Below are 17,176 nucleotides of genomic sequence, written 5' to 3'. Positions count from 1 at the left end.
CACATATTTCTCAGTTGGAACAATACAGAGCACCTAATGAATTAAAAACCAGAAACGGACTACTACGGCATACACAGTCAGAATTGTTTTCTCTGAAAACTGCAATGAGAAAACACACAGTAAATACTGCAAGATGCCATCACAGTCAACCTTTAAAACTGCCCTAATTTCCAAAGTCCCAGGCCCCTTTCTTCCCCCTACACACAGTACCATAAAACAGGTGTGACCAAAGTTTATCGACTAGTATTTGAGCATTTCTGTAGAAGTTAATACATAAAACGCACACTGTATCTGGAGGAATAAAAGTCACACACAAATAAAAACACGCATTTTAAGATATAGAGATTTTTTTGCAGATCAACAAACTAAACGTAAAAGCGAAGCAGAACACACACTCTGTAACAGCAACTGACTCCATTTGTAGAGCTTACCTGTCTAGCTAAGACCCCTCCAGTGAACTACACACTGAAGACATGATCTGCAGGTAACTACACTGTACTCTCCCCAGCATCAGCTCCTTCAACGGCCCAGTCGTTGTGTCTTGGTCTGTGTCCTTGCTGTGCGGCGCTGAACCTCAGGCAGCTCAGGGGAAAGCAGGCTGCAGTCTCACAGAAGCCTGTGGTACAATGCACACGCAGTATTTTCCTGTCCTCTCCTTGTCCCCTGCGCTAGCTGCATCTCCTTGATTCTGTTTCGACTTCACGGTCAGCCTATCTTGAGTTTGTCAGGATCTGCTGTTCTGTCATATCTTCAAAGTCAATAAGGCACCCATCCAAGCAAAGGGCTCGTGTTTGTGTGTGTGTGTGTTCTCCTTTGCCCTTGCTATTTGTAAAATAAAAGATCTCTCCTCAACATCTCTGAGTTTACTGTGTTTTCTCTGTCTCTCTCTCTTTCTCTTCTGAGTGGCCATCCTCTAATTACCCTGCTGTAAATAGAGTCATTATTTGGCCTACTTCTAACAGCACAAAACATGGCTTCGTTTTCCCTGTCAATGTGGTTGTTTTCCAAGCGCTTGGGCTCTCCTGCCTCATTGACAGCAGGTCTGTTAGTGAGTACCTGTACACAATAAATTGAGGCCATTCGCTCAGCTGTGATATCACTCAAGCTTCTCTCAAGACCGTAACCTTCTGTTCCAGAAATAACTATAAATATTACCCAAACATCAGCTTAATTCTGAAGCTCCTATTTATTTAATTTCATATTTACAGATGACTCATAGCATAAGCGGAGAGTCTAAACATAGCTTTAGCCAGTATTTAGTCAGTGCTGGCATGCATGAGGAAAGGGCCTGCATGCCAACACTGCATGTGAATTCGCATCTTAACAAGCTGCAAGGTTAGGACAAGTGCTGCAACTAATTAATTAAACTTAGTGTCAGCCAAGAGGCTTGGCCTGGCTGGTCAGAGGACATAGACTTCACAAGTGTGGTAAAGTGTGCGTTCCCGAGTTAATCATTCTTTCACCTGACTCCATTCCTGGATAAAATCATTTATTCAATCCCCTGGAGATCCCAGCTCCCTCACAGCCCAGGGGAGTATAGTAGAATGACACAATCAGTCAGGCCAAAGCCTAAATCCAGAAACTTATAGATGTCATCTTGCCAGACACCACTTAACCCACTAGAAGCCATCACAATCTTCATGAGCAGCAAACTCTTCCAGTGCACTTACATTTCCTGTATACTTCCAAAAAACTCTTATGCTGCTGTGCCCATTTCCATTTCCTTAATAATATCAGAGTTAATAGTCATTGTTCCTTGATTTTAGGTCCTTTGAGATAGCTAAAGAGTCTGCCTGCTCCAAGTCATAGCGCAGTCATCTCTCAGACCGAGCATAAAGCACGAGATTTGAGAAAGTGAGCAGAGGAAGCCCCAGGATGGGGGTTAGATTATGACATTAGAAAGGACAGGCATTTCTAGTTTCCAAAGAATGCAACAGAGCTAGTCTTAGGCTCTCTCTGAAGAAGGCAAATGCAAAAACACAGCCATTCAGGACAGGCTGCAGCTCAGGTTTAATGGGAACCACCAGCAGCTTTCAGTTGTCCTGACACCCTTAAGAGGGCCATTATGAAACACCTCTAGAAACCCTCTAGGGTTTCATTAGAAACAGGCATTTTGCATGTGATTACACAAGGGATAAACAACATTGATCAATGAACTTGCTTATGTTGTAAAGAAGCAACTCACTACCCATTTTAAAAGAAGAAAAATCAGTTTCCCCAGCTAAGAAAGCAGCACATGTCATTAATGGTCCTCCCATTATGAATGCAAAAGAATCAAGTGAACTGAGATCAGTACTGGAAAATCTGAAACCATTTTTGAAGTGAAGGGCAGTGTGTTTCAAATGACAAAAATTCTGCTAATTCCAAATGTATTCACACACAAGAAAAAGACAGAAATGGAGGTGATAACTGGGATTACTTAGCAGAGACGAAATTTCAGGACAGATGTGCTTTGGCTGTACCTCTTGACAAAAGGAGCATGGTGACATGACAGCAGAAACAATGACTCCAGCTGAGAGGTACAGAAATCTGGGCTACTTTGTGCTTTATTATACAACTTAAAAGCCATTAGTTGTTAAAAGCCATACAATATCTACACACGGCTTAAGAACATCACTATTCATCCTGTATTGTTATGACACCTAGAGTCACAACAATGAGTATAACAACGACACATTATGTCTATTATGTTTGAACATTCAAATAGAAACTGAAAAAAAAATCTTCAGTCTCAACAGGGGTGATATGAAACCTCTAAACACTGACCTTAAACTCCTGCAACATTTATACTTCATCTGTATTCACAACTTATTCCTGAAAGATAACAGATCTGCACACAGACACAGCATTAAATACAGGCTTTTCAGGATTAAAAAGAGTGGTTCCTTTTAAAAAACACTGATCAGAGCAAGGGGAGAGTATGATAATTTAAGACCAAAACAGGTCTGGACCCAGCTTACTCCAAAAAATTGATCCCCAGAACTTTCTCTGGTTGAAAACCATGCTGTATACTGTAAGGAATTGTCTCAATACTCTAGCTTCAACGCTAGTGTGGTGACCCATAACAATAAGAACATTGTTTTCTGTCTTTTAAGAAAGGAGGAAAGGCCACAGTATTCTGTATTATGCTTAGATATAGATTTCAACACTCAGTCACATGACTGCTTTAAGAAAATGCTCTTTTGTGTGATGTTTAGAAGCACAAATGAAGGTATAAGCACTCAATGCACACAAGCTAGTGGTCATTTTCTGTTAAAATTTATTTAGTTATTTGTCTACCTTTCCTGAATGCAAACAGGCAGGTGGTGTTTAATATTGTCTTGCGATTTCACATTGTCTTGTGAATTTTTTATGGAAGACTCAATTCCAGTTCACAAATTTAATCAGTGCTCATTGTTCATACTAAGGCAGAAACCATTAACCCCACTAGCCCAAAGTCTTCAAACGCGTCAGAAAAGTCCAGGGCATGGACTCACCAGACCACTGATCCGAAACCAAAAGATGCATAAGCAAGGATTGCGCTAAAGGTCATTTAACAAAGAGCTATTTCTATTTTGTAAAATAACACAATACATTCCTGACTTTCAGCCTGTCATGGGGCTGACATGATTGATATTCACTTTCAATCTACTCCCCATCTACTGAATCACATGAGGCCGTGTTCCCTCACAGCTGAAAGAGCTCTCAGTCATCCATCCCTATGCAATCGCCTCAGGCTCTATCACTCTTTCTGCGCTCCTAGTCCACGGGATAACTCCACAAGTCTAAACAGAACTGCAAGGCGAGGCCTCCAGCCCTTTAAGGCTCCGTTTCAGTTTTTCTTCAAACTCATCTCTGATGTTTAGACTACAATACTGGCACTGTTCAGGCATGTATGTATTTTCTATTTAGCTTCTATGATTCATTTATCAACAAGTACTGTTATTTTGAATGTGTATCACAAAGAAAGATTATTAAAAAAAAACACAAAAGATTCCCCCTCAATAAGCAGTTAAAACAGAGAATCATAAATGTCTGGTAGAATAAACAGAACCAAAGAGGGTAAATAAAACCAAACGTGTGTAATAATATTTCTGGTCATGTGCATCGGAGCATTTTGCTTATGGCTGCTGCCGAGAAGAGAAATGATCTCTGTGTGCCCACATGCACTCAAATAAAAGCAAAACCCCTGAATGACACGAAACCACACAGAAGAAAAAAAGAAGCAAGATACTTACCAGCACTGTTCCACACGTGAGTCACAGCCTGTGCGTTCGGCAGGAGGAACTGCTGCTGCTTCGCGAGTTGGTGGCTGGGGCTGCCCTCTCTCCTCCCCCTCCCGCCACGGGCAGGCTGGCTGTCCCAGCAGTCCAGCACGAGGGTCACAGCCTGCCCCGCTCTGCCTTGCCTCCGATGTCATTCCTGCCGGCTCGGGGACCGCATCCCCCGCCTCTGCGGCGCCCTGCTGGCCGGAGCCCCTGGGAGGCTGGGACTCGGGCTTCGGATGCAAGTGAAACAGGCTCCCCAGCTTCTTGAAGAACGCATCTAAGGGAGGCGGCGGTTCATCAGCCGGCGCGCAGGGAGGAGGGTCACCGGCCGGCGTCCGCGTGGGAGACCCCGCTCCATCCTCAGCCGGATTCTCCTTTTCATCCGAGCCTTGGAAAGCCTGGGCAGCGGCCACGAGGCGCAGAAAAGAAAAAAGGAAAACGGGAGAAACGAGCCTGTTAACTTTCTCGGCACCGTGCAGCCGGGCTGTGCTCTGTGGAGCTCCGCGATTCCCCAAGGTTTGCCTTTTACAGAAGCAGCACAGTTCTCCGATGCAAATGTGCCTGGGAAGCTGCGAGCTCATGATTTCCCCCTCCCCCGAACTCTGCCGATACGGATGTTAACTCTTTCCCTCCTGAGCCCACCAACAATGGCCCCAACCCCGCCCCCCAAGGATGCCCTGCGTAAACCTTTAAATCAATCACTGGAGAAGCACTGGTGCTTTCGCAGGAGGCTGCTGAGCCCTCTTTTCTCAATGACTTCCAGAGAGCCAGAGTAAACTAGGCATGTGGCCCGCTCATCTAGAAAGGGAAAACAAGGGCATTAACAAGGTGTTCCCATGCTGCTTCTGTTAGCTCCTATACCGTATATGTGCCTGCCAGTGTACAGCTTTTACTGGTTTTTAGGAAAGCACTCAGAAATAAAACTATTAATAGTAGAAGAGGAATGTGCCTGTATTTAATCAAGGGACATTTACTGGGCTTCCCAATAAATCTGTATTTTGTTAATTAGATTAATGCTACCTCCTTATGCTGTTTGAGAGTTGTCCGTGTCGCCAATGATGTCAATATTCCTAAAACAGCATTTATAAGTAGTACATGTAGAAAAGCACCTGGATAAATCTGACTTTTTTATTGTTGAACTAAGCTCACCCTGCAGTGTTTTCCTGTTAGCGTGGCTGAACGACACACCTGTAACAGCTAATTCAGTATCGACATCCCAGACAGGACCAGGATGCTGGGTATTGTTTTGTTGCACCATTTTAGATCACCCTCACCTTACACGATTCTTTTTCTCCTCCACTACCCTAAAAACAAAAAAGCGACCTGCGTAAAAATCACATTCACGGGTTCATCATTTTGGTATAATCCACGACCGTGTGACATTCTCTCACTGAATTTATTCCTCAAGAAAGAGCAGCCGTGTTCTGGATTCTTTTCATGGAAATTTCTGAAGAGGCAGGACTCTCCTCCTCCATATGTCCATGGTGGACATGGCCCGTGAAATATCCTTTTTGATGTTTACAGGAATTAGCAATTCTATATATAATTATATTATATATAAAGTATAGGAATTCATTAAACGTCACTTCACATTATTGTTTTCTGTCCTTTTTTTGCGGCTACTTGAGTGCAAAATGCTTATGTATATGAAGAGGGTAAAGGGTGAAATGTAAAAAAACACAAGTGTAGTGATGAAATCAAATGTAGGTTTGATGTTCACAGCTGTTGTGAAGCACAGCTCCCCAAACACTGAGCCCAGTGCAGCCTGTAACAGGCTTCATGGTCCACTGTCAACAACACCCTGATTTCTTCTCACTTTTCCTATGCCAGAGCTTAAAACAAATAATCCAGTTGACAGCTGGAAGCTTTGAAGAAACAAACCTCAAAGCACCTCCTTTATCTTCACCATCGGAGGCCCAAGTGAAGCAGAAGCCAACATTACTTTTTCTAAAACATTCACAATCTCCAATTAATGTCGATGTACCCCCCACCACGATTCAAAGAACAGCCCGTTTTGTGTTTTCTAAGTCGCGGCTCACAGCCACAAACCTCACGACCGCACACGGGGGAGAATGAAGAAGTACAAACAAACGACTTTGTCCCGCCCACCTTCGGGCCACTTCCCCGGGCCACAGGCTGCTACTGATTGGAGGAGAGGCAGGTCCATCCCCAGCAGCACTGCGTGCCTGCAAGTACCTGGGAGGGCCACAGGGGGCGCCAAGATGGATGCCTAATCCTAACCTACCCTCGGGAAACGCAGTCAGTGGGTGTGACGTGACCCAGGCTCAAACCCGCCATTAAAAGAATACAATCTGAGCTCGGGCGAGCTTTAAGAGATGGATTCAATCGAGAGGCTTTTTATCATTTTTTTTTTTAAATCCAGCGCTAACTAAAATAATATAAATAAGCCTTGTGTTTGAAGAAATGGTTATTGTCCTGTTAAAAATAGCACTTCAAAGTGAAGTTCTTCCACTATCGCCGCACATATTTACTAGCTTTCCTACCGCGATCTGCTACATAAATACAAATGGCAGTGGAAAGGGTAGATGCTGGGAGAAGAGGAAAGAGGCCTGGGAGTTCACCCATACACTAACACTGACACGGACACTATACGAAATCAGCTTCACTACTTACAAGCCAATAGTAGCTAAATAATGCATGACCAGCTGATGGTGCTGCACATGTTTCTGTACAAATTCATCTGTATTATTCTCTTGGACATAAGAGGTGAACATCTTAGTGGAATATTAAACAAAGGGATACAGATGGCGTTGCTGTAGAAACGCTTTCAAAGCAGGAACTTTTCGACACATCAAAGGAATTCACATTTTCGAGCTTGCTACTTCCAAACCTGATTTGTTTTTCAAGTGCAGCCACCATACCAGCAGACAATTCATGGGCTGTTCATGTATGAGTCACTGCTAGTTTATAAGTAACTTACAAAACCCATTTAAATGCCTTTGCCAGGGAGACATGTATAACAAGTGGCACTAAAATACATCAAAACAGCTGGAAACACTTGATTTTTTACCACAGGACAGAAGACTTCAACATTTCTGTCAGGCTTAATTTACCACTTATTAATCCTGATCCAAAGTTTATTTCATCAAAATGAAGGATGATTTATTTTTAGAATTGCTGTCAATGTATTCTTGAAATAAAATGCATGTCAGACTCAATAAAAACCTGATTACTCATTGCTCATTTTACTTAGCTTTCTTCAGGGAACATAAGTTTTTGGTGCCATTTGAACTAACCTCTTAAATGTACTAAACGTCTGAGGATTCACCAGTAGGTAGGTTTTAATTCTTCTCCATAGAGATTTAGGATACAAGCAGGTGGACAGACAAGTTTATCTGTCCATTTATCCACAGGTTTAAGGTTCCAATGACTTCAGCAAGATGTTTCTTGATGGAATAAATTAGTTTATATTTATATATTGGCATACCAATTGCAGAAGAATTGCATCTTTATCTTCTTGTCTTGAACTCTTTACATTGTAAAGGTGCCTGAAACCACACACACACACTGGTTTTGGTAAGGATATTATGCATTTTAGGCACTCCTTTTCCCTGATTTACATTCAAGGGATGCCATGCAGTACCTCTTATGACATCCAGTGCACCTTTTCAGTACTGCTTTGCTGCACTTTGCTGTGCTTAGAAAGCAGGATGAAACAAGCAGCCTTCAACTAAGACTGTAAAGGCCAAAGACTCTTCGGGATCAGTTTCAAGGCTGGAGTGTTTTCCCAGCCCTTTTCTGAATAATCTATATGCACCACTACAGGAAGCACTACACTCAATGCAGTCTCAAAGTCTGTCCACATTTGTGCATTTGTGCATTTGGGATTTGTAAGTAGCTCTCTCAGTTGCTAGTGAGGACTGGCCGAGTAAATTTCAAGCCAGGGTTTTAAGTGCTCCTGATATAGCTGCTGGCCATGAGCCTCTGCCAGCACATGTGGACTTGCCTGCATCACCACTGTGTCACCTGACAGGGTGAGAACTGAGGCCAGACTGTGGCATGGAAGAGCACTCACAGGATGTCAAGCCTCAGCAGTTCCGAAGTTCGTCAAAATGTAGTTTTAATGCTGCACCCTCTGCGGTTTGTGCTTAACTGCATACATTTAACTTTTCCACCATGAATACAAGAACAAAACACAAGTTATGAACTTATAAGAGAAAATGGATTATATATTTCCTGTTTGTTTTTTAATTTCGTTGATAGGGATAGGGGAATATTATTAATTATACAGTAGGTATATTAAATTTGACAACTTGATCTGGATTTTATGAGTCTAGATAGGAATAAGTAAAAGGCCGGAGTTTACTTGTGTGCTTTCACATGGTGACAAAACAGCTTAAAACAGTACGGATGGAATTCCTCTCAAGACCTTTTGCCAAAGACAACTTGCACCAAAATAAAATTATCGATACGATTAACACGAAAGGCATTATATGGATTTGGAGAAATCAGAAAGCACTCCTTTACAGAGAATGAAAACCTGCTTCAGGGGCTGTGAAACAGAATACTGCTTGCACAGACAACACGCACAGCTCCGACGCTAAAGATCATCTTTGGACAGCAGCGGTCCTCTGAACCAGTTTTCTTTTCAGGACAGACAGGGTGTAAAACGGGCACGGGGAATGTTAAATGTGAAGTATGCAGTCATTGGTCCTGCAGGGTTTAATATAAATCTATTTACACTGCTTGTTGAGTGGAAAATCTCTGGCTACAAGCCAGTCCTGTGCCGCACGCACCAGCCTCCTCCTTCTGGTAACTTATTTAACATCATTATATATGGGAAGCCCACACTGATGTAACAACGTGGAGTTAATGCTATTTAAATGATGCATTTGTGTTTGCTCTTTAAATAATCTGAAAAAGAAATTCAATGTAAATGGAACCCATGAAATTAATGGCAATCCTGCCTCTTAAAGAGACAGCACCTACACAGCTTTCAATATTTGCACAAATGCACAGTGATTTGGGATGTATGTGTGTGAGATACACAGTATACACAGTGCTTAAGTATCGCGCAGTTATATAGATTACAGATCTACCGATACAGTATGGTATGTAACAGTACAAAGGTAGACAGCATTTAGGGACATATTTTAGATTAATTTAAGATGAGCCCTTATATGAAGAAGGCTATTTTTACCATGGTTTTCAGATTCCAGACTTTCTTTAACTCTTACAGAATTTTATAATGTACACTACTATGAAAAACGAACAGATGCCACAACAAATTGCAAATCACTTCAATCATTCCCTGATTCCAGCAGAGCAGTCTTACGAAAAGGATCTGAAATATGTGGGCAAACATTTGTGATGCCCAATATTATGGCATTTTTCTGAGGTTACATTTATTTGAAAAAAGAAGAAAATATCTGCATTAGCAGAAATGATTTGATTCATCGGTGGACTGATTACTGTGTTTTTTTTGTCAAATTTACAGTACTGAGTAAAATATTAAAACAAACTAATGTAAAACCTTTGCAACCAATCTTGCACCAGACATCAAATTTCAATGCACACTTTAGGCCCAACGTGCTCATTTCATTTCTTTACAGTCTCACAGTGAGCAGTGGTCCAAGTGAATACAAACCCACCAACCTTGAAATCCCTTCAGAAATGATCAAATCAGAGCAGACAGGCACCTGCATGTCTGTGCGAGAACTCCAGAGCACCTGGCGAAGCCCATGTGAACACAGGGAGAACATGCAAACTCCACACAGACATGCACTCCTGTTGGACTCAAACCCAGGGCTCTGCGGTTGTGAGACAGCAGTGCCATCCCCTATGCCAGTCTACCACCTATGTCAATGTCCTTTCTAATCCGACATCCTACTCAAAAGGCCTTAACTTACATGCACCATTTCTTGTTATTTTATGCTTTTGTGCTTAAAACGTCAGAAGTTCAAATTCAAAGAACATACCTTTGAAAAATCAAGGAACAGACCCTTGGAGGCCACTTCTCCTTTGGTCCCACTGTTTGGACTGTTGATCTCATTTTCTTTATCATCTGAACTGGAAATTAAATAAGCAAATGAACAGGCATGCAAAGCTCAGATCAGGATGTTCAGTAGGAAGTTATTAGGCTAAGTAGAAAAGGACTTTGAATATGTCCTTACACAGCATATCAAGTTAATATTCATAATGTATCGAAGAGGATGAAAATCTTCAGCACCACCAGAACACTTATTATGAAGTCCTAGGCAGTGCTACTCTGAAGAACTATACTGTACTGTACAGACACCACATGAATAGGTGGGGAATATAAGATAAGATCACTGTATTAGCCATATACAATTTCTTGCATTAGGAATTTCTCTTTTCACATACCCCAATTTGCTCTCCGTGATATACATCGACCAATATAGTGTGTTTTCAGTAAAACAAAGAATGAAGAATTTGTTCAGATAAAGTACAGTATTGCTATTTAAACAATAAAGAATATGCATCCCTCTAAATGTCTTCAGAGATTTCTTTCAACTAAAAACATGACAAACAGAAAGAGCTGGTCAATCAAAGCAGCATGTCTTAGCTGTATGATCAGCAAGTAAAATTAGCTAATAATGAAGGCACACGCATTCATGATGTGGGACGACTACAACCAACAAGGTAGCAAGAGCACAAGCATCTCTGACAGACCTGGCAGGATTCTGGGCAAACCAATCAGAGAATTTAAACATACAGTAGAAGGACAGAAGCAACAACAGTTTGCACGTTCTCTCTCTATCAACCTGTGTTTTCTCTGAGTGCTCCAGTTTCCTTTCAAAGACTGCCTTGGTTAAGCACTGTATTTAAACTGTCCGCCAGTGCATGCCCTGTGGTGGACTGGCTTCCTGTGCTGGGTGCAGTCCTGCCAGGCACACTATTCTTCAGATGGGCTCTGAGTTACCATGACCCTTCCCTGGAATACATCCAGTCCAGTAACGGAAGGCTGTTTAGGGCAGCTGATTCCAAACAGCTGCAGAAAAGGACTCAGGAGGCTCAGGAGTGCAGGAAACCAGGCACTGACTCTACCCAACCGATCAGCTGCTTGTCTACACTTGGAAATCTTGTATATTTTCTAAAAAAAAAAATCACTGAAAACCTGCCCTTTTAATATAGATTATAACTGACAATACAGGCAGTGTGCTCAATGCTTGACCACAAGCGTTGAATTCTATCAGAAGAACTATAACGACAATGTAAAATGTCACTGCATGACACGTCTTCCTGTGTCCAATGTTTCCCTTTTTTTTTTGCAGCGTACGATATTGTATTATACATCACTTCCCCCTCACAGTTGAAATGTTCTCAGATTAAAATGCCGACTGACATCAGCTCCAGCAGGCTCATGTCGTTTCTGTAGCAGGAATGCACACGGGCGCAGTTATCCTGGCCAGCCTGTTCCAACCAGAACACCGCCGCCCCCTCGGACGGCGTTAGACGCCAGCAGATGGTCTCAGCTGTCTCGCCTGGGGCTCCGCTTGCTTCTAGGCGCTGTGCAAAAACTTCCAAGATCCCCGCGAAAGAGTTGTTTGACAGATAGACGCTCTTACGTTTATGTCCCCCTACCTACTGATTCACGTTTTATTTAGGAAAAAAAAAAGCCACCCAAGTAAATAAAAGCGACTTTCTTTCTCCTGTAACCAAAGTATAACAGGACCAATAAGGAAATTATCACTTGGTGTCAGCAATAATAACTACAAGTCCGTAGTAATTACTCACTACCAAATAGAGTTTAGAGTTTAAAAACGCTCATTACAGCACAGAAAACATTGCGTTGCTGCTTAAATCCATGCTAGATTTGCATAAGCACAGCTGCTTTAAATTGCTGCCAGAATACGTGATAGGCAACTCCCTTTTTTAAAACTTTTTTTTTTTAACCGAAGGATAAAAGGAAGACCACATGCAAACGAGTCCTGCAACTGTAGTAATAGGATCAAATCAGCGTACCTGTGAAGGCTTTCCGCAGACTCGGTCCCTGTCTTTCCTTGTTCCTGCGACTTGCTTCTCGAAAACAGCCTCGAAAAGTTTTTAGCGATGTCTTCCTGCCAAGAACTTTGTCTTTTCATACCTGACATCGTTGACGATCAAAAATACCGGATTGCGCGACGTTGTGGGCGAGTCTCTCGACATAAAGCGTGTTAGAAGTAACGTCCTCCAAGCATAGCCGATAACTTTGTAATCACTCCAGTCCGACTGGCGGGAGTCAAACCCACACTGTACTTGTTTCCTTTTTGTTTTAATGCCTGCTAGCTATAAGGAAGAGGAGGAGGAGTCTGTGAACTCCGTTTGAATGACTTATGCTCCACTCAAGTTTTAACAAGAAGCGTTTTAGTTATGCGGACTTGCTCTGCAGTTACCAAAGCTTTGCTCCGCTTGTTAAATCCCGTCAATACCAGCTGTACGAGGCGTGTTTTAAAACGAGTTTAATGCTAAAAGACATGCCTTGCGGGCCCTTGACATAGAAGAATTAACTCCCGCTTCCGTGACAGGACTCTAGTCCTGAAAACAGGAGGAGTGCCTCTTAATTCAAGATTTGTATTTTCACCGGGATATCGACATTGTTAACCGGTGCACAGCTGGTGCCGTACCGTCTTGCAACATAGCTCCCAAGAAGAAGAGCGTCTTGTTACAGCGTTATATAAATGTGCTTGGGCTGTGCTTAAATTCCACCCGGAGGTGTTGGAATCTGGGCACAAACTATTTCCCAACGGGGTACAGATTCTGTGTGATTGCCAGTGACGTTAATCCCACATCATTCTGCCCATTGGCAAAGCAATAACATAATAGCCTGGGGCCAAGTAGCGCAGCACGGCCAGCCTCTGTAGAAGCAAGAGGGGACGTGGGGCGGTTTGAGCGGCGCCCAGAACGGCAGCACCGCCCGACACAGGCTGGCACGGTGTAACTCCACTGGCCAGCCGATTGAATTACGCTGATTAAGCGACTGAATGAGCGAACCTGGGACGACACAAGGCCTAATGGGTTATTTATCAGGCGTTGCACAGTTCAAGTGTGGATGTGACTCCCCTCTCAGATGACATCATTTTTTCCTCCCTGGCGTTTGCTCTCCGGATTCCACCAAGCTGTTCTCATATCGATTTATTTGGCACCCCTAGTGGCGCTTCTTCAATGTCCCAGTGTACTCGCCCGACGCAAGTCCTCGTGATTTCAGTTCAGTTCAGTTTATTGTCGTGTGTACAGTGAAATGCTTATTTGCATGCACGCTCCAATACAAAGACATTAAGGAAACACCCCCCAAAAAAACATGAACATAGAACAGCAGCAGTGACAACAAGTTAAATAGCATACAATTAAAAAAAAACATTAGTGTGAGCCAGTGGTAGGGGTAGATTATGGAATTATGGACAAGTGCATATGCATAAAAGAACTTAAAATATGCCTTTAGTAATTTTAATATTGATAATTGCTTACACTTATATAGCGCTTTTCTGGACACTCTACTCAAAGCGCTTTACAGGTAATGGGGATCCCCTCCACCACCACCAATGTGCAGCATCCACCTGGTTGTAATTGCCTTAAGAAGTTGTAAGAGGTCAAGTGTCTCTGTATAGGCTTTCTTGATGGAACGGCGCATTGATTGACGCTGTCCCGGTGACTGAACGTGTTCGTGTGGAATTATCTGTTGTGTGTCGCCTTTTGTTCCCTCATTCAAGTGAGCAGAGGATGTCTGGAAGCAGAAGAGGTGCAAGAAAGTCATTGTCTGTTATCAACGTTTTCGGAGATTAGAACAGCCTTCAGAGGAAGAAAAAAGGAGGAGACGCGACCACAGGCGATTGTACCGACCTGCCTTAGACTTTGATCTGCGAGAGGTCTGGGCTCCACCAGCCTTGGTCATACAATGCCATTCAATTCATGTTGACTGAATCTACTGTGATCTTTAGGCCCACACAGTGCATTATCCCACAGCACTGACCAAAACTGAAAAGATAAGGAAAATCCATCTTATAATAATAATTGCTTACACTTATATAGCACTTTTCTGGACACTCTACTTAAAGCGCTTTACAGGTAATGGGGACTCCCCTCCACCACCACTGTGCAGCCCCACCTGGATGATGCAACAGCAGCTATAGTGCACGAGAACGCTCACTAACAAGCTATTAGTGGAGAGGAGTGCAGACTAATGAAGCCAATTCATAGATGGGCCATGATTGGTAAGGGCCAATGAGAAATATGGCCAGGACGCCGGGGTTACACCCCTACTCTTTTCAAGAGACGCCCTGGGATTTTTAATGACCACAGAGAGTCAGGACCTCGGTTTTACATCTCATCGGAAGGACGGCGCCTGTTTACAGTATAGTGTCCTCATCACTATACTGGGACATTAGGACCCACATGGACCGCAGGGTGAGCACCCCCTGGTGGCCCCACTAACACCTCTTCCAGCAGCAACCTTAGTTTTTCCCAGGAGGTCTCCCATCCAGGTACTGACCAGGCTCACACCTGCTGAGCTTCAGTGGGCTGCCAGTTGTAAGTTGCAGAGTGATATGGCTGCTTATTACACTTTGGTACCCTGTTCCACGATTTATGAACACGTGCTCTAAAAGATGCATTGCTATTTTTAAAATAAAAACATTGTTTATTTTTTTCAGTATATTCTCAGGAATTCTAATAATATATTCATGAATAATTAATATAGATCACCCGAGATAACAACAAAATCTCGAAATCAAATAAAACAACGAGCTGCATTCATAAAACATTAATAGCTCACAAATGTGCCAATCAGTAGGCAAATTCTTAATGAACCTGCATTTAAGAATTGCACTGTAAACAAGAAGTGTCCTAATTTCACAGATGAAAAACAGTGGTTGATTTTATTAGGTATTTTTACATCAAAATAAAAAAACAATGGGGAAGCTTTGAGGGATGATTTATTAACAGCATTGGTAAGCATTTTTTTGTGTACTATGATGTGCTGATTTGGAATTCGATAAAAGCAGTGAGACACTACAAAGCTCGGAAAAAATCTAGTAAAAAAGAAGGGAATATGAATTATATTTAGGATTATTATTATTCCCTCACACTTACAAAATAACCTGTAGGTGGACAAAGTATATGTTTCTATAGAAATGTTCTATAAAGAAACCTTTTGGGCGCTTTCGGGAGGACTGAGGACTTCCTTCACAGATTAAGGGCTGCTTGCAGTTTATTTCAGATTTTCCTTATGCTTTGTGCACATAAAAAAACAGCGGTTGTGCAATTCGAACTTCCATTTAATATTTTTTTCTGATCTCTTTGCCTTTATTTTTACCTCATTGGTATATTTCTGAAGATCAGCGCCACCTGCTGTTATCTACCTTTGTGAGCGTCGTGCTAAATATCCTCAGCAATATTGCTAGTCATCTGTTGCAGATTGTCAGGTCTGTATTGCCGCCCGGTCCACGCTCTGCGCGACATCCTGACTGATATCGAATCAGGGAGCACTGCTGGTTTTGTTGTTTTTACCCTTCATGATAAGTAGAAACAACAGGAATATCATAGTCCTGTATTCCCGAGAGATTAAATGCAAGACTAATTAAAATCTAAAGATACGTCGGGACATAAGAATATTTAATAATAACGACAGTAATTTCAGTCATGAATACCACTACAATAAGGCTCAGAAATCTGCTTTGTAATATTTAACGAGAAGAGTGTCCACGGCTCTGCACAGGTTTCTAAAACTATTAAATGTACAAATGTCAGTTTATTATCTAAACCTGGCCTTAACAAGATTATAGGTTAAGGTTTCTCCTTACAACGCTAAGGACAGCGTTGTTAAAACGCTTAATGTTGTTAAGGACGCTACGTTACAACGCAGCAAACAGCATTGCAACTTTTCCCACCAATCATAGCAATGTAATGTATTCATCTGTTTTTATAATTAATTTATGAACATTCATTACTGGGATCTCCCCTAGTTTAACTGAAAAAAAGCGTGCATTAATCCGATTCAGCGCCACAAGAGGGCGATCTGGATTCACCCGAGTCGGTTTGAAAAAGACGAGGACGGTCGACGGTGTTGTGTTACAGCTTGATATGAAAGAAAGAATGGGAAAAAAGCTTTAAGTGTTTTATAACTCCAAATGTGAACATATGAATGTGTTGCAAAAGCAGTGTGTTAAGAAAAAGTTGTCACTAGTCGGCTTTCTTGCGTTGTTCTGTCTATCTCACCGTTGCCTGTACGCCTGATTGAAAACAGCGTTGTCAGACTTTGTCAGTAGTACACATTCAGGACATTAAGCAGGAAAAAGACGTCATGAGACACAGCGCTGAATAAAAACATGGAAACAAAACTCCGAGTAAAAAGAGTCAAAAATTATTCTTTTTTTCTTCAGCTGCCATGTCAAAGCAACCTCTTCCATTACCTGAACGTGGGATCAATGACTGGGATGTAAGAACACCACAAGATCGTTTGTTCTCTCAAATCTGGTTTCATGTCTCTTGCCTCTCAAAAAAAATCGAAGATAAGGCAATAAATAACTTGGCTCTTCATATATATTGTAAGTTGTTAACAGCAATAATTCCCAAGATATTAATTACATTGTAAATTATATATAGGTCACATATCAAAAGCAACCTAAGACAACTGGGACTGGCCTGATTGTTTTCTTATGATGAGCCTGTTTTATTTTTATAAAGCAATGTATTATTTATGGCTGTGCTGTGATTTAATTTGGATAAAATGGCAAGCCTTCTCTAGCCACCTCTGTAACTTAAAACATATAAGCCCCATACCCTTGACAGAATAGAAGCCAGGTATGTTAAAAACAAAACAGAAAAATCCCTTTTCAAAGGGGAGAAAAGAGTGTTACTGAAATGCGTACCATTAGACCAACAGAAGAAAAAAGAGGGGTGGCTCAGGAGAACTCGCAGCCCTCAAAAGCACCGGGTTTGGTTTGGAAAGAAACAGCATGAGAGTTGCGATT

The 17,176-nt window shown here is 42.1% G+C and overlaps 1 protein-coding gene across 1 annotated transcript in view; it reads right to left on the bottom strand.

Moving 5' to 3' along the window:
* LOC148830346 (uncharacterized) overlaps positions 1-12,468 on the bottom strand; it is a 40,715-nt gene extending 28,247 nt beyond the window's left edge. The window contains exons 1-3 of the mRNA XM_088921979.1: positions 12,195-12,468; positions 10,187-10,277; positions 4,218-4,645 (exon numbers count right to left, since the gene is read on the bottom strand). Coding sequence (XP_088778105.1) covers positions 4,218-4,645; positions 10,187-10,277; positions 12,195-12,322 — 647 coding nt within the window. The 5' untranslated portion in view covers positions 12,323-12,468. The remainder of the gene's footprint in view (positions 1-4,217; positions 4,646-10,186; positions 10,278-12,194) is intronic.
* Positions 12,469-17,176: the final 4,708 nt, after the last annotated feature.

The sequence above is a fragment of the Atractosteus spatula genome, chromosome 7, assembly GCF_055471065.1.
Source record: "Atractosteus spatula isolate fAtrSpa1 chromosome 7, fAtrSpa1.hap1, whole genome shotgun sequence".
Taxonomy (NCBI): Eukaryota; Metazoa; Chordata; class Actinopteri; order Semionotiformes; family Lepisosteidae; genus Atractosteus; species Atractosteus spatula.
The sequence above is the reverse complement of the archived record's forward strand: the minus strand, read 5'-3'. Positions and strand labels throughout refer to the sequence as shown.